The sequence below is a fragment of the Rhodotorula paludigena genome (assembly GCF_050403205.1).
Source record: "Rhodotorula paludigena JCM10292 DNA, Rt_paludigena_JCM10292v1_ctg11, whole genome shotgun sequence".
NCBI lineage: Eukaryota > Fungi > Basidiomycota > Microbotryomycetes > Sporidiobolales > Sporidiobolaceae > Rhodotorula > Rhodotorula paludigena.
In genome coordinates this window covers 397,122-412,925 of record NW_027481447.1, presented here as the reverse complement: position 1 = coordinate 412,925, position 15,804 = coordinate 397,122, and the positions used below count along the sequence as shown (strand labels likewise).

The following is a 15,804-nucleotide window of genomic DNA, read 5'->3' as shown; positions in this document are numbered from 1 at the left end:
CGCGGTTTTTCCCCGTTTCGGGTTGGCGGGGGCCGCCTATTGGGGCCTAACGTGTTGTGGGGGTCTTTACGCGTCGCGGTTTTTCCCGGGGCCCCCCCCCCCCCCCCCGCCTCTTCTCCCCAGAGCACTCCAGTCTCCCCCGCTACCACCCCACCAGAGCCCACCAGAGCCCGCCATGGCCGTCTCCATCTGCATCGTCGGCGCGCCAGGTGCGCCCATGACTACCTCCTCGACTGCTCTTGTGGACCTGACGAGCTGCACCGATAGGCCTCATCGGCAAGCGGCATACCCAGCATGCGCTGGACGAGCCGCGGGTCGACCTCACCTGCATCATCGACCCGACCCCGACAGGCGAGCAGTTCGCCGCGGACAAGGGGCTGACACTGTACAAGTCGGTCGACGAAATGCTCGAAGCGAGACGGGCAGGCAAGGTCAAAGTCGACGGCGCCATCCTTGCTGTCAGTCCTGCGCCTGATTCGGCAGAAACGCAGTTCTGGCTGACGCACCGTTTTACTGCGCCTAGACTCCGAACGCGACCCACGTACCGCTCGGCTTGCAGATGATGCAGGCTGGCATTCACGCACTGGTCGAGAAGCCCTTCTCAACCGACATTGCGAGCGGACGGAGTCTCGTGGCTGCGGAAAAAGCCTCCTCGGCGAAAATCCTCGTCGGGCAGCACCGGCGCTTCGTGCGTTCCCGAATGTAGAGCGCCATTGAAACGTATGCGGACTGACCTTCCCAATCGCCGCAGAATCCCTACGCACTGAACTGCAAGAAACTTGTCGACAGCGGCAAGCTCGGCAAGATCCTTGCCGTGCAGGGTGTCTGGGCCACGCTTAAGCCGCTCCCCTACTTTGAGGCTCCCACGGAGTGGCGCAAGGCCAGCGGGACGGGCGGGCCTGTCCTCATCAACCTGGTGCACTGCCTTGACCTGCTCCGTTTCTGGTTCGGAAACGTGGTGCGCGTCTACTGCGAAGTGGGCGAGTCGACTAGGGGCCATGCTGTCGAGGAGACGGGCGCCTGCACCCTCAAGTTCGCGTCCGGGATGGTCGGAACCTTCATCTTCTCCGAGTGCGTCCAGCTTGCTCGAAGTTTAGCAGTCCAGCCTCCCAATCCTGACCCTGTCACAGCGCTGCCGCTTCGCCGTACAATTTCGAGTCGGCCACGGGCGAGAACCCGCTCCTGCCCCAGACAGGCGAGCCGACCTACACCGTCCTCGGCACGCGCGGCTCGCTCTCGTTCCCGCAGCTCCAGACGTGGCACTACACGGACCCTTCGCACTCGTGGACCGACTCGCTCGTGCAGGACGACGCTCTCGCGATCGACCCGACGCCGCCGTTCACGCACCAGCTGCGCCACTTTGCCGACGTGTGCGAGGGCACGGTCGAGCCGCAGTGCGGCGGTGAGGACGCGTTGTGCACGATCATCACGCTCGAGGCGATCCTGGAGAGCATGAAGACGGGGAACCCGGTTGATATTGCGCAAGGGTAGAACCGAATACAAAAAATGCAGGCTGCCTCTTCCATGGTCGCCTTCTCTCTGTACATCCGTTCTGTCCGTTTATCTTCCGAAGGCAGAAAGAAGGGAAGTTACAGCAAGGTAGAAATAAGTACGGCGGGGGACGCAAAACGTCCATGGGTGGAACGTGCTCGTCCAGCGAGCAGGACGCTCAAGGGTAGCAAGGCGCAGGCGTGATGGTGGGCGCAGCAGGTATAGCCGTGCGGCGGTCTAACGTCATCGGTAGGAAGGAAGACGACGGGACACCGCCAACGAGCTTCTGCTGCCAGGCGCCGCGCAAGGTCGTCTCCTTGCCGTCGATGGTCGTGACGAGGGTGTCCGTGTCGAGGCGAGGAAGGCCGCCCAGGCCCGTATGGCCTCCCGACTCGGTCGCGTTCTCGTCCTCCTCGGTCTCCTCTCCCTCCTTCGTTCGGTGCCCACCACTTGCCGTCTCCTCATCGTCGTTGCTACCGCCGCCCATCGCAGGCACGATTGTCGTAACAGCCGATCCATTCTCCGTTATGACCGCCATCTGGCCCGTGATCGTCTTGCCGTCCTCGTCGGTCGTCGTCACGAGCGAAGCGCCGCCCTCTTCCTCGTCGTCGCCAGACGCAGTCGCGCCCGCCGCGCCGGTCTTTGCGCCGCTCTCGGAGTCGGAAGCGGAAGTGCCACTCGAAGAGCCCATCGACCCGCTGCACAGAATCGCTCAGCAACGCGACACAAGGGAGAAAGAGCGTTCGTCGCACCTCGCTCCGGATGCGCCGCTCGAGGCAGAAGCGCCAGTTGTAACTGTGTGAGATGATGTATGATGCATGAGCAACTGTATAGATCGTTGGCTCCGAAATGTCGCTCGCCTGCGTTTGTAGCGCGGGTGGTCGTGCCGCCTGCAGAGCCCGCTCCGCCAGTCTGGGACGCTGCGCCCGAGGAGACGCCCGACGTGGTCGAGCCAAGGATGTCGTCAAACATGCCGTTCTTGTTGGCAAAGTAGATCCTGAGCGCGCGAGTGTAAGTCCGGGAGCGCGCCGAGCAGGTTTGCCGAAGACGAAACCCGCTCACCCGATGCCTGCTGCAGCGATGACCACTACGACAATGATGATGCTGATGGCGATGCACGCCGTGTTGTTCTGCACGCTCGATGTATCAGCCCTGCCCGGCGAAGCGCAGAAAGACAAGCTGACCTTGGGCGGTGCGCCGCCTGCAGCTCCGGGAGCAGGAGCGCCCGGGCCACTGCGCATCTCCCAGACCCGCTTCTGCTTCTTGCCCTTGCCCTTCGTCTTGACCTTACTGGACGAGCGCGGTAAACCCATGAGCTTCTCCTCGTCCTCGTCCTCGGTCGACTCGTCGCTCGACGCCAGGACCGGCGGTGCAGCATATCCTTGCTTCACCGGGCTCGCAGCGTCGTCCTCTGAGTCAGTCGAACCATGGCCGTCGCGTACAGCCTTGCGTCTCCTCGTTGAGGGCGCGACCTCGTCCTCGTCGCGGTAGGGCACCTTGGCATCCCGGTCCGATTCGCTCGAAGAGGTCGAGAGGTCGGACTCGCTGAGAAAGTCGTCGTGGCGGACAGAGTGCCGTCGCGACATTCTGGCGTCGAGAATGTCGGAGAAAACGAAGCGAAGGACGGTCGTTGGCCTCCGTCGGCCGGACGGGAGCGCTGCGTGGAGAATCCGCGGAGTGCGAACAGGAGTGCAGGCTGCTGGGCGACACTCGCAGCAGCCAATGCACTGCACAGCTTGCTTGTTTCAAACGCGCAGGCGGCGAGCCAAGCTGTGGTAGTTGCGACTGTCGAGCGAAAGGATAGCGCCCGAGGCAGGTGAGCGGACAAACGACTCGATGTGGGATTGCAATGCAAGGGGAGGAAGCGATTTACAGCAGCTTGAGGTGGCCAGTGACCTGATTGATGACGCGGACAGGTGCAGGACCGATACCTGGAGGCGAGTCATCAGTCGCCGCGCGTGGGAAAAGAGGCGAGGGCGCGAAGACGCACCGAGAACGGTCGTGCTTCCGGGCGCGACCTGCGTGCGGCCGCTGCTCACAACCTGTTAGTGATCCTGCCTATGTACCTAAAGGAATCGGACGCACGCATCCTGGATCGAGCGTGCGCAGACACCGAGCGACTTGGCCGACGCTTGGAGGATCTGCAACTCGTCCTCCGAGTCGCACTTGACCGCAATCTTGGCCTGCCTGAGCATCGGACGCGGTCAGTAGGATGTCTTAGTGGGCTGAAGCGAAGAAGAGGTACCCTGTTCGCTCCCAGTGCCGAACAAGCTGCGAAGGGCAAGAGAAGGGGCGTCAGATGGAGGAACACCCCGGTTCAATAGGCGCACGTACCGCCGGGTTTGACCTGACGAGGCTCTTGTAGCAGGCGAGCGTGGCATGGCTGCAGTAGAGAGGGCAAGTTAGCCTGATGCAGTGATGCGACAGCCTGCGCGAATGGCAAGGAAGGCGCGAACAAACACTCACCCACACTGCGCAGCGATCTTGCCCTTGGTCATATTGAGGTCGGTGCGCACGACGAGGACGAGCTTGCACGGCTCGTCGCCCTCGGCCTTGACGGCAGCAAGGTCATCCGCATCGCCTCCTTCGCCGTTCGAATCCGTCTCGTAGTCCGACTCCTGCTCGTTGGCCCTTGCGCTCTCGGAGATGCCACGCTGCAAGTAAACTGTGAGCTCGAAGACGAAACCCGCTCACCCGATGCCTGCTGCAGCGATGACCACTACGACAATGATGATGCTGATGGCGATGCACGCCGTGTTGTTCTGCACGCTCGATGTATCAGCCCTGCCCGGCGAAGCGCAGAAAGACAAGCTGACCTTGGGCGGTGCGCCGCCTGCAGCTCCGGGAGCAGGAGCGCCCGGGCCACTGCGCATCTCCCAGACCCGCTTCTGCTTCTTGCCCTTGCCCTTCGTCTTGACCTTACTGGACGAGCGCGGTAAACCCATGAGCTTCTCCTCGTCCTCGTCCTCGGTCGACTCGTCGCTCGACGCCAGGACCGGCGGTGCAGCATATCCTTGCTTCACCGGGCTCGCAGCGTCGTCCTCTGAGTCAGTCGAACCATGGCCGTCGCGTACAGCCTTGCGTCTCCTCGTTGAGGGCGCGACCTCGTCCTCGTCGCGGTAGGGCACCTTGGCATCCCGGTCCGATTCGCTCGAAGAGGTCGAGAGGTCGGACTCGCTGAGAAAGTCGTCGTGGCGGACAGAGTGCCGTCGCGACATTCTGGCGTCGAGAATGTCGGAGAAAACGAAGCGAAGGACGGTCGTTGGCCTCCGTCGGCCGGACGGGAGCGCTGCGTGGAGAATCCGCGGAGTGCGAACAGGAGTGCAGGCTGCTGGGCGACACTCGCAGCAGCCAATGCACTGCACAGCTTGCTTGTTTCAAACGCGCAGGCGGCGAGCCAAGCTGTGGTAGTTGCGACTGTCGAGCGAAAGGATAGCGCCCGAGGCAGGTGAGCGGACAAACGACTCGATGTGGGATTGCAATGCAAGGGGAGGAAGCGATTTACAGCAGCTTGAGGTGGCCAGTGACCTGATTGATGACGCGGACAGGTGCAGGACCGATACCTGGAGGCGAGTCATCAGTCGCCGCGCGTGGGAAAAGAGGCGAGGGCGCGAAGACGCACCGAGAACGGTCGTGCTTCCGGGCGCGACCTGCGTGCGGCCGCTGCTCACAACCTGTTAGTGATCCTGCCTATGTACCTAAAGGAATCGGACGCACGCATCCTGGATCGAGCGTGCGCAGACACCGAGCGACTTGGCCGACGCTTGGAGGATCTGCAACTCGTCCTCCGAGTCGCACTTGACCGCAATCTTGGCCTGCCTGAGCATCGGACGCGGTCAGTAGGATGTCTTAGTGGGCTGAAGCGAAGAAGAGGTACCCTGTTCGCTCCCAGTGCCGAACAAGCTGCGAAGGGCAAGAGAAGGGGCGTCAGATGGAGGAACACCCCGGTTCAATAGGCGCACGTACCGCCGGGTTTGACCTGACGAGGCTCTTGTAGCAGGCGAGCGTGGCATGGCTGCAGTAGAGAGGGCAAGTTAGCCTGATGCAGTGATGCGACAGCCTGCGCGAATGGCAAGGAAGGCGCGAACAAACACTCACCCACACTGCGCAGCGATCTTGCCCTTGGTCATATTGAGGTCGGTGCGCACGACGAGGACGAGCTTGCACGGCTCGTCGCCCTCGGCCTTGACGGCAGCAAGGTCATCCGCATCGCCTCCTTCGCCGTTCGAATCCGTCTCGTAGTCCGACTCCTGCTCGTTGGCCCTTGCGCTCTCGGAGATGCCACGCTGCAAGTAAACTGTGAGCTCCGCCCCTGCATGCGAGTCACAAGGAGACGTACGGTGATGGGCAGAGTCGCGCCGACTCCGATGAACTGCATCCGAGGTCGACTTGTAGTGAGCACACGCAAGAAGGCAAGTGGGAGTTGAAGCCGAAAACCCACGTAGCCCACGAGTCCGCTGGCGACCCCAACAGCTGCAGCAGTGCCCCACAGCGACGGCGACGACATTGTATTGGCGAGGGAGAGGAGGGGAATACAGATGCGACTAGTCGCGAGCAGTTGTATTGCGAGCAAACGTAATCGAGGCCGAGCCCGTCGACGACTCGTCCTCCTTCCACCGCCCCAGGTCCTCTCCGTCTCGCGCCTGCGCCAGGTTCAGAGTGCTTGCCCGGCTCTCCAGCTCCCGCTGATCAGCTCGCGCGTGTCCTCTCGCTCCCGCACGCCGCCCCCGCGTTCCGAGCTCGTCCTCGTGCGACCTCGTCCCCGACCGCCTGAAAAACCTCTGCGCGGGCCATCTGGACCCTGTTCGAGCTGCGCACAGCCTCACAGGACTCTCGCAGGACTCGGACACAGCGCTTGCAAAGCCGCTGCTTGCCCTCCTCAGTGACTCTGCTCGAGCGCGTTCAGCCGACCTCCCCGACTCACCCGCATCTCGCACACCATGGACGACCCCGCCGCCGCCCCTGCCCCCGCCGCTCCGCCTGCTTCTGCAGTGGACGCAGCTGCGCCTCCGCCGCCCGCTCCTCCCTCGAACGGCTCGGCTACGCCCGTCATGTACGACGTTGGCCCTCGCCACCCGAACGATGCTGCGCCTGGCCGTGTCACCAAGGGCGGTAGCTTGCTCACTGGCGGCTACCTCGCTCACAAGATCTACGTCGGCAACCTCCCTGAAAGGCAAGGCTGTTCTTTCGATGACTGTCGCTGCCTCTCGTCCTGACGTTCTCTCCGCATCTCGGACTCTACACAGCGCGACGCTTGCGGATCTTGAAGACTGCTTTGGTCAGATTGGTCCGTGCAACTGCACGATCAAGCGTGGCTTTGGCTTCGTGGTGCGTTACCTCGTGGCTTTTGAGCATCCCGTCGTCTGCTCGGCTGCGCTCCCCATCTCCGAGCTTTTCGACTAATGCTTCTACGCTTTTTCCGCTGCAGGAATATGCGGATCCTGGCCATGCTGCTGAGGCTGTTGCCAAGTACAACGAGGGGCACTTCCTGGGCTCGCAGATCAAGGTTGAGCTCTCGCTTGCTCGCCAGCCCGCTACGAAGGAGGGTGAGTGAACTCGACCTCCAGCAGTCATGCTGTACTTGAAGGCTGATGAGCAAGCTGTGTCTGCAGAGCTTACGCGAGTTGCTACTCGCAACCCGCCAGGCAGTGATCGCCCGTCCGACGCGCGCAAGCCGATGTGGATCAACGGCGGGTGCGTGATCGCTCTACCTGCACTCGTCTCGGCGACTTGCTGATGATCGTGTCTTCGCAGTGGTCCGGGTGGTCGCGGTGGTGCTCGCGGTCGTGGTGGCTACGGCGGCGCAGACCGCTACGGAGGTGCTCCGCCTCCTGGCTATGCTGGTGGACCGGGACCCTACGGCCCGCGCTACGACGAGCGGCCTCCGTACGATCGCTCCGGCTACGGTGCTCCGCCTGCTCCGTATGATCGCTACGGCCCGCCTCCTGGCGATTTCCGTGGTCCTCCGCCTCCTCCGCCGGGCTATGGTCCTCCGATTGATCGCCCGCCTTACGACCCGTACGCTCGCCCCGACTACCCGCCGTATCCTCCTGCTCCCGGCTACCCGCCCGCTCCTGGGCCTTACGACCGCGCGCCGTATCCTCCCGTTCCTCCTCCCGGCGTGCCTCCGCGTGACCCGTATGCCGAGCGCTACCCGCCGCCCCCTCCTTCGGGGACGGGTCGCTCTCCCGTCGTGCCTCCGCGTGGCTCGGTTCCGCCTGTCGACCCCGCTCGCGCTCCCTACGCGCCGATGGACCCGTATGCGCGCTCTGCTCCGCCCATGGACGGGCCTCCGCCGTCCAGTGCTTACGACCCGCGCGACGAGCGCGGTGTTGGTGCGCGCTACAACCCGTACCCTGACCGTCGCGCCGGCGATGCGTATGGCGGTCGTTCCCCGACTCGGTGCGCTTCCTTGCTCCTGCTTTCTCACTTGTTCAGCCGGTGCTGACTTTCCCTTCCATGCCTTTCGTAGCGGCCCGCCTGCGCACGAACGCCGTCGCTCGCTTTCTCCGCGCCGCAACGGAGCGCCCGCCGACCCGTACGCACGCGACCCGTATGCGCCGCCGAGCAACGGCTACGCGCCGTACGACGCTCGCGGGGCGCCTCCGCCCGGTGCGCCCTACGGTGCGCCGCCAATGGGTGGTCGCTCGCCCCCCCGGTACCCGCCGCCGGTCGACGAATACGTCCCGCGGCGCTGAGCGCACGCCCTGCCGCCTGCAACCTCGTCTTACCCCAAGCTCGCATGGATACCCACCCGCCTCTCCCTCGCCCGTTTCTCTTGGTTCGGCGCCGGCCTGCTCCTGAGGGTCGGCCGTTTTCGTCGTTGTGTTTCTCCACCGAGCTTCTTCTCTCTTGCCGCTATGCGTAGCTCTGCGCGCTGCCCCGGCTCTGCACAAAAAGCACTGCGTTCGCATCATCTTGCGCCTGTCGGTGAGAGACTGGAGAAAAGCGGGAGAATGACACCCCTTTCCGAGAGATGGCAAGGGTTGGTCCTCTTCGCACATCTGGCACCCCTTCGATCGGGCTGGAAAGCGCCTGGACCTCGCCCACCTGTACTCGCGTACCCTTCAGAAGCTCGCCAGCATGGTGCACGCCGAACTTGAGTCGTCGTCTGCCCCGCTGCCCGACAAGCCCCGGGGCAAGGCGGATCCCGTCCTCCTCTCGCTCTTTGCGAACCGGTGCGCCGTGCAGCCTGGCTTGGAATAGGTCAGGGTCGCTAACGCTCTGCTCGGCGGCTCGGCGAGGAGTGCAGCTTCATGTACGTCGAGCCGATGCGATGGAGGCGAGGAAGACTATCGCAGCGCAGGCTGACTCTCTGAACGCATAGGTCGATTGCTGAGGCGATGGGAAGGGCTCTGTACGCTGCTCAAAGCTTCGAACGCTGCCTACTGCCGCTGACACCCTCTCGTTCCCGCTCCGCTCCCCCACTTCCGCTTTCGCTGCTCCCTCTTGCGCTGTCATTCTGCCCTGCAGCCAGCAGACTAGCATCTCGACTAACATCAAGGGTGACTAATTCCATACGAGCTGGAGGAACGCCCAAAGCTGATGAACGCCGCCTGCAGAACGCCTCGACTTCTCGACGGCCATCTTCGCGCCCAATGGCGACCTCGTCGCCAATGCGCCGCACCTACCCGTTCATGTGTGTTCGGAGAAATCACTGATGCTCTAGCGTCTGGCTGAGTTTGCGCCCCATTCCTCTGCCCGCAGCTCGGGAGCATGTCGTTCGCCGTGCGATACCAGATCAACCTGCTCAAGGACGACCTGAACGAAGGAGACGTAATCCTGACGAACCATCCTGTCGCGGGCGGCTCTCGTGAGTCAGGTGTCCGACTTGCTGCGCTTCGGCTCACCCGATATGCTCTGCAGACCTGCCCGACATCACCTGCATCACTCCGTTCGTTTCGTTTGGCTCTGTGTGTGTCGGTCCACGCTCACTCTGCCGGTCTCCAGCGTGTTCGAGGACGGTCGCATCGTCTTCTTCACCGCGTCGAGGGGACATCACGCCGACATCGGCGGGATCGCCTCCGGCTCGATGCCGCCGACGTCCAAGACGATCTACGACGAAGGAGCGCAGATCAAGTCGTTCAAGGTCATCAGCAAGGGCATCTACCAGCGCGACGAGTTGCACCGCTTGATGGTCGAGGAGCCGGCCAAGTTTCCCGGCAGTGTCGGCTCGCGCTGCTGGAGCGACGTCGAGTCGGACCTCAAGGCGCAGATCGCCGCCAACAACAAGGGCGTATCGCTCATCAACCTGCTCAACTCGGAGTACGGCCTCGAAACGGTCCAGGAGTACATGCTGCACATTCGCGACAACGCCGAGCTCGCAGTGCGCGACCTGCTCAAGAAGGTCGCCGAGCGGCAAGGTACGACCGAGTTGCACGCACTAGATCACCTCGACGACGGGACGCCAATTGAGCTGCATGTCACGATCGACAAGGAGAAGGGTAGCGCCGTCTTCGACTTTGAGGGAACAGGACCCGAGATCTACGGGTGCGCCAATCCGGTCTCTATTTCGCTTACTAGCCTGACGAGATGTGCTCGTTCCACGTGCAGCAACCTCAATGCGCCCGTCTCGGTCACCTACTCGGCCATCATCTACTGCTTGCGCGCTATGGTCGATCAGGACGTGCGTCTTGAGTTGGACCCATAGACGTTCATCGCGTGACTAATGCGTGTCCGCACAGATACCTCTGAATCAGGGCTGCCTTGTGCCGATCGAGGTCAAGCTCCCGACCGGCTGTTGCCTCGACCCGTCAGACACGGCTGCCGTCGTTGGCGGCAACGTCTGCACCTCGCAGCGAGTATGTCACCGAATGGTTACCGGGCACATTCGCTCCTGCTCACGCTCTGGTCGCAGGTCACCGACGTCGTCCTCCGCGCCTTCAAAGCCGCGTCGGCAAGCCAGGGCTGCTGCAACAACCTCACGTTCGGCAACAGCTCGTACGGCTACTACGAGACGGTCGCAGGAGGCAGTGGCGCGGGCGCTACGTGGGAGGGAACGTCTGGAGTGCACTGCCACATGACCAACACTCGCGTGCGTTGTCGCGTGTTGTACGAGGCGTCGGAAAGAGAATGCTCGTCGAAGGACGCTGACGCATTGTATCTCTACAGATTACCGACCCAGAGATCCTCGAGCGCCGCTACCCGACAATCCTACACCAATTCTCGCTCCGGAAAGGCTCGGGCGGCAAAGGGCAGCATAACGGCGGAGACGGTGTGATCCGAGTACGCTCTCCTCCTCCAGCCTTGCTCGCGGGCTCACGAGAAGCTGACGGACCTCTCGTCGCAGGAAATCGAATTCCTCGAGTGCGTCGCGGCATTCAGCATGCAGACGCAAGCTGACCGCTTGCCTTCACTTTGCACTGCAGGCCGACTCAGTGCTCCATTCTGTCCGAGCGACGCACGTACCGCCCTTACGGCATGTACGGCGGAGAGGCGGGCGAGTGCGGGCGCAATTTGTGGATCAAGCGGCTGCGCGAGGACGACGGCGACCTTCCCAACGGCGACAGCGACAAAGCGGCGAGGCCCGCTGACGCGACCCGCATCATCAACCTTGGAGGTAAAGCGACGGTCATGATGGGCAAGGGCGACCGCTTCAAGATGTACACGCCGGGCGGTGGAGGGTGGGGACGAGAAGGCGACGAGAAGCAGGTTGGTGAGAAAGGCAAGCACGAGCGCCACCACCCTCGTGGCAGCGTGTACGAGCGATCACAGGCTCAGGAGGGAGTGTAGAACTCGCGTGCAGTCGGACTAGAGTTCCGGACTTTGCGACGAGAGCGCGGATTTTGTGCTCGCCGGGTCGAGCTTGGAGGTCGCGCGAGTCCGAGACGAGCTCTCGCTCCACCAGCTCGCGCTCGCTTGCTTGGGCAGTGCAATCGTTTGCCAGGGCTTGTATCCAGCCCGCTGCTTCCGTCTGCTAGACCTAGCAGGATCCGCTTGAAGCGAGACTTGCGCTCGTCCGCCGTCGACACCGCCACCTTCCGTCCACTCGCTCGCGCTCTACGCGGCTTGAAGTGCCTCAGACGACGAGTCAGAGCTCGTCACATCTAGACAAGAGTTTATCGCTCGCCCCGCAGTCCCGCCCCTGCCCCTCTCGCCCCTCTCGCCGCCTCATCGCGAACGAACCCCTCCTCCTTCTCCGGCTCAACCACTCTGCACACTTTCACCATGTCGGGCATGATCAACAAGGCCATCGCGCCGGTTCCCACCGCGCAGGAGGTGCGTCGCAGACACCGGCGGAAAGCCGACGTCCGACTGACCCTGCCTTCGTCCTTGTCCAGTTCCTCGATGTCATCCTTTCGAAGACGCAGCGCAAGACGCCGACCGTCATCCGCTCGGGCTTCAAGATCAGCCGTATCCGTGCCTTCTGTGCGTACTCTGCACGCCTGCGCTGCATCACGGGCGCTGACTCCGCCTCGTCCCGCAGACATGCGCAAGGTCAAGTTCACCCAGGCCTCGTTCGAGGAGCGCCTTGACCAGATTCTTTCCGAGTTCCCGGTCATGGACGTGCGTAGCGCTCAACTGGTCTACACAGGCGAGGAGCTTGCTCACGCGTTTCAAACCTGCAGAACCTCCACCCTTTCCTCAACTCGCTCCTCAACGTCCTGTACGACAAGAACCACTACAAGCTCGCGCTCGGTCAGATCAACACGGCTCGTCACCTGATTGTCCAGGTCGGCAAGGACTACTGCCGCCTGATCAAGTTTGGCGACTCGCTGTACCGGTGCAAGCAGCTCAAGAAGGCGGCGCTCGGTCGCATGGCAACCATCATGAAGCGCCAGAAGGACCCGCTCGCGTACCTCGAGCAGGTCCGCCAGCACATGTCGCGTCTCCCGTCGATCGACCCGACGACCCGCACGCTCCTCATCTGCGGCTATCCCAACGTCGGCAAGTCGTCCTTTGTCAACAAGGTGACGCGCGCCGACGTCGACGTCCAGCCGTACGCCTTCACGACCAAGTCGCTCTTTGTCGGCCACATGGACTACAAGTACCTCCGGTGGCAGGTCATCGACACGCCCGGAGTGCTCGACCACCCGCTCGAGGAGATGAACACGATCGAGATGCAGTCCATCACCGCCCTTGCCCACCTTCGCGCTTGCGTCATGTACTTCATGGATCTTTCGGAGCAGTGCGGCTTCTCGGTTGAGGCGCAGGTGCGTCTGCGGTTTCGCAGCGGTCAGCTCCCCATGCCATGGCTCACCCGCTTTCAATCCTGCAGTGCAAGCTGTACCAGTCGATCAAGCCCCTCTTTGCCAACAAGCCGACCTTCATCGTCATCAACAAGATCGACATCGTTCGCCCGGAGGACCTCGACCCGGAGCGCAAGGCGATGCTCGATGCCATCCTCGCCGAGGACAAGGTCGAGCTCCTGTCGCTCTCGTGCGTGTCCGAGGAGGGCGTCATGGACGTGCGCAACTTGGCGTGCGACGCGCTCCTCGCGCACCGTATCGAGAGCAAGGAGAAGACGCGCCGTGTCGAGAACATTGCCAACCGTGTCCGCGTCGCGGTCCCCGTCCCGCGCGACGGCGTCGAGCGCAAGGCGTTCATCCCCGAGGCGGTCAAGGACCGCGTCGTCTACGACAAGGCGGACCCGGCACGCAGGCGTCTCGAGCGCGACCTCGAGGAGGAGGGCGGCGGAGCCGGTGTCTACTCGGTCGACCTGAAGAGTGCGTGCCTTCATTCTACCTCTGCTGCCATGCTGTGCCGTTCGGCTGCTGACGCGAGCTGGTGTGCACTGCAGAGAACTACCTGCTCAAGAACGACGACTGGAAGTACGATACGATCCCCGAGATCCAGGACGGCAAGAACGTCGCCGACTTCATCGACCCCGAGATCATCGCCAAGCTTGACGAGCTCGAGGCCGAGGAGGAGCGTCTCGAGGCTGCCGGCTTCTACGACTCGGAGAGCGAGGTCGACTCAGACGAGGAGGCGATTCGCACGGCGGCGGGCACGATCCGCGACAAGAAGGCCATGATCCGCCTCAAGAACTCGGAGAAGCACAAGCTGCAGAACCGCCCCATCATCCCGCGCAAGGACCAGTCGCGCACCCTGTCCGAGATGACGGACAAGCTGCGCGAGGCGGGCTACGACGCGTCGACGCTCGAGGACCGCGCGACCATGCTGGCCAAGGCTCGTGGTCTCCTCGACCGCAAGCGCCGTGCCGGCGACGACGACGAGGACGAGATGGACGAGGGTGCGTCTTTCGCTCCGGTTTATTTGCAAGCTTTCTGTGTTTGTTCACGAGACTGACCTGTTCTCTCGATGCAGACGAGGAGGCTTTCGGCAGCGACGACGAGATGGACGTCGAGGACGACCAGCAGGCGGTCAAGAAGCGCCGGACAAGCTCTTCGACGGGCGTCGTCGCGCGCGGCAAGCTCCCGCGCACGAACCGCGCCACGGCAGGTCTCGCGTCGGCCGAGCAGGAGGGCAAGGCCAAGCGTCTTCGCCAGCTCGCGCAGCGTGGGCCCAACATGCTGGCGCGCGCGAGCGAGTCCGACCGACACACGCCGGCATCGCTTCCGAAGCACCTCTTCTCCGGCAAGAGGAAGGGCGGCAAGACGCAGCGCCGATAGATGCGTCCTCCGCTCCGGTGGTCCTCGGGCTGGTGTGCTTGTCGGACGACGCCTCTCATCGGTCGGCGAGACGGAGGAGACTGGGAGGTGGTTTTTGGGGTTGTTCTGTCGTGTATTGGTCTCTCGCTGTGCCACTTTCTCGTTTCCAGTGTACGATTGTAACTCTAGGTTCCATCTCCACCGCAGTCTGCTAGAATCAAATCGCGAGCAAGATGAGCGTGCGACGGTTTGAGTTGCGGCTGTTGTTGACGAAGATGATCTGCTGCCGGACCCGCCTCACAAATGCTTCGCCTGCCCATGAGGACTCTACAGCGCTGACAGACCCTCTAGCATCTTCTCGCAGGTGCGCGCACACGCTGGTCAGCGCTAGCGAGCGGCGATTTCCCAGCTCGGCTCGCTTTGGCACTTGTGCTTCGTCAGGTCCTTGTCGACCTCGCCTTGCTCGCGCTGCGCTGCTCTTGCTCTCGTTCCTCACTGCACTGCTCACGCTGGCCTGGCTCGGGCTCTCGCTGACCGCCCTCGCCGCCGTCTTGCTTGCACTGCTCGTCCCGTCGCCTCAGTCTCCCGCTCCGGCCTCGATCATGTCGTCCAAGACTGCGCTCAAGGTGATCCCGCGCAAGCACGCCACTCGTGGCCACGCCAACCACGGCTGGCTCAAGACCTTCCACACCTTTGTGAGCGGCCAGTGCCTTCGACTTTGACCTGCTCATGGCTGACCTGCTCTCGACCTGCAGTCCTTTGCTTCGTACTTTGACCCGAACTTTGACAAGTGGGGCCCTCTTCGTGTCATCAACGAGGTGCGCCTGCCTTCAAGTGCATGAACCCACGAAGCTAACCTTGACCGCCCCTCCAGGACCGCGTCGAAGCCGGCACTGGGTTTGGCACGCACCAGCACCGCGAGTTCGAGATCTGGTCGTACGTCGTCGACGGCGAGCTCGAGCACAAGGACTCGATGGGCAACCTCGAGATCATGAAGCGCGGCGACATTCAGAGTGCGCCTCTTCCCTCTCTCCGCCCAGCTGTCTCTCCTCGCTGACACTTTGTCCCGCACAGTGACCTCCGCCGGCACGGGCATCGCGCACAGCGAGTACAACCGCAATGCGGAGAAGCAGGCCTACTTCCTCCAGATCTGGGGTCTGCCGAACAAGCGCGGCCTGTCGCCCAAGTACTACAACCGCCACTTCTCCGACGACGAGAAGCGGGACCGCCTCGTCAAGGTCGTCGCGCCCGCCGAGTCAGAGGGAGTCAGCGACGAGCGCAACGCAGACGGCCCTGCACCGGTAAGTCAGGCCTCTTCGCGTGTTCACTACGGACGGCTCACCCTCCTCCGCCCCCAGGTCCACGCCGCGCTCAGCATGTACGCCTCGATTCTTTCGCCAAAGTCGTCGGTCAAGCACACGCTGTCGTCGACGACAACGAAGGCCTATCTGCACAACATCATGCGGTCTGGGTACCGCGGCCCGAATGCGACGGCGAGCGACAAGTTCGAAGACGGCGGCGCGCTGGTCCAGCTCAACAACGGGCTCATCTTTGAGGAGGGCGACGGCGCCTTTATCAGCGTCGATGCGTCGGCTGCGCAGGCGGATGGCGCGCGGGAGATCGAGATCAAGAACGTCGGCGAGCGCGACGCCGAGTTCTTGCTCTTCGAGATGAGCGACTGAGGACGCTGCAACTTTCCAGCCTTTCCTTTATTTGCCCTTCTCGCTTTGTTGCTCATACTAGCTGTACTCCTCGCTTGCCC

The 15,804-nt window shown here is 63.0% G+C and overlaps 8 protein-coding genes across 8 annotated transcripts; 5 read left to right on the top strand and 3 right to left on the bottom strand.

Moving 5' to 3' along the window:
- Positions 1-175: 175 nt before the first annotated feature.
- On the top strand, positions 176-1,491 carry JCM10292_002391 (Gfo/Idh/MocA family protein; the record flags this gene model as incomplete). Its single annotated transcript, XM_076647897.1, has 5 exons — positions 176-209; positions 268-458; positions 524-688; positions 752-1,071; positions 1,131-1,491. The coding sequence occupies 5 exons, from the start codon at positions 176-178 to the stop codon at positions 1,489-1,491; spliced, it is 1,071 nt and encodes a 356-aa protein (XP_076506719.1).
- A 178-nt stretch (positions 1,492-1,669) lies between these two features.
- On the bottom strand, positions 1,670-3,077 carry JCM10292_002390 (uncharacterized protein; the record flags this gene model as incomplete). Its single annotated transcript, XM_076647896.1, has 3 exons — positions 1,670-2,189; positions 2,411-2,488; positions 2,554-3,077. 3 exons carry the CDS (start codon positions 3,075-3,077, stop codon positions 1,670-1,672), a joined length of 1,122 nt encoding a protein of 373 aa, XP_076506718.1.
- Positions 3,078-3,360: 283 nt separating this feature from the next.
- On the bottom strand, positions 3,361-4,709 carry JCM10292_002389 (aminoacyl-tRNA hydrolase; the record flags this gene model as incomplete). The annotated part of the gene is made up of 7 exons (XM_076647895.1): positions 3,361-3,422; positions 3,482-3,522; positions 3,577-3,678; positions 3,737-3,762; positions 3,826-3,874; positions 3,958-4,122; positions 4,186-4,709. The coding sequence occupies 7 exons, from the start codon at positions 4,707-4,709 to the stop codon at positions 3,361-3,363; spliced, it is 969 nt and encodes a 322-aa protein (XP_076506717.1).
- Positions 4,710-4,992: 283 nt separating this feature from the next.
- Positions 4,993-5,998, bottom strand: JCM10292_002388 (aminoacyl-tRNA hydrolase; the record flags this gene model as incomplete). Its single annotated transcript, XM_076647894.1, has 8 exons — positions 4,993-5,054; positions 5,114-5,154; positions 5,209-5,310; positions 5,369-5,394; positions 5,458-5,506; positions 5,590-5,777; positions 5,831-5,863; positions 5,933-5,998. 8 exons carry the CDS (start codon positions 5,996-5,998, stop codon positions 4,993-4,995), a joined length of 567 nt encoding a protein of 188 aa, XP_076506716.1.
- A 433-nt stretch (positions 5,999-6,431) lies between these two features.
- On the top strand, positions 6,432-8,189 carry JCM10292_002387 (uncharacterized protein; the record flags this gene model as incomplete). Its single annotated transcript, XM_076647893.1, has 6 exons — positions 6,432-6,664; positions 6,738-6,819; positions 6,920-7,037; positions 7,104-7,185; positions 7,246-7,893; positions 7,964-8,189. 6 exons carry the CDS (start codon positions 6,432-6,434, stop codon positions 8,187-8,189), a joined length of 1,389 nt encoding a protein of 462 aa, XP_076506715.1.
- Positions 8,190-8,574: 385 nt separating this feature from the next.
- On the top strand, positions 8,575-11,223 carry JCM10292_002386 (uncharacterized protein; the record flags this gene model as incomplete). The annotated part of the gene is made up of 13 exons (XM_076647892.1): positions 8,575-8,669; positions 8,819-8,848; positions 8,965-8,996; positions 9,054-9,130; positions 9,199-9,304; positions 9,358-9,385; positions 9,442-9,981; positions 10,045-10,117; positions 10,176-10,292; positions 10,349-10,525; positions 10,603-10,716; positions 10,781-10,797; positions 10,860-11,223. 13 exons carry the CDS (start codon positions 8,575-8,577, stop codon positions 11,221-11,223), a joined length of 1,770 nt encoding a protein of 589 aa, XP_076506714.1.
- Positions 11,224-11,658: 435 nt separating this feature from the next.
- On the top strand, positions 11,659-14,063 carry NOG1 (putative GTPase NOG1; the record flags this gene model as incomplete). The annotated part of the gene is made up of 7 exons (XM_076647891.1): positions 11,659-11,709; positions 11,772-11,859; positions 11,918-11,997; positions 12,060-12,644; positions 12,710-13,157; positions 13,232-13,684; positions 13,759-14,063. 7 exons carry the CDS (start codon positions 11,659-11,661, stop codon positions 14,061-14,063), a joined length of 2,010 nt encoding a protein of 669 aa, XP_076506713.1.
- Positions 14,064-14,644: 581 nt separating this feature from the next.
- Positions 14,645-15,724, top strand: JCM10292_002384 (pirin family protein; the record flags this gene model as incomplete). The annotated part of the gene is made up of 5 exons (XM_076647890.1): positions 14,645-14,737; positions 14,798-14,860; positions 14,917-15,055; positions 15,117-15,343; positions 15,401-15,724. 5 exons carry the CDS (start codon positions 14,645-14,647, stop codon positions 15,722-15,724), a joined length of 846 nt encoding a protein of 281 aa, XP_076506712.1.
- Between the last annotated feature and the right edge of the window lie 80 nt (positions 15,725-15,804).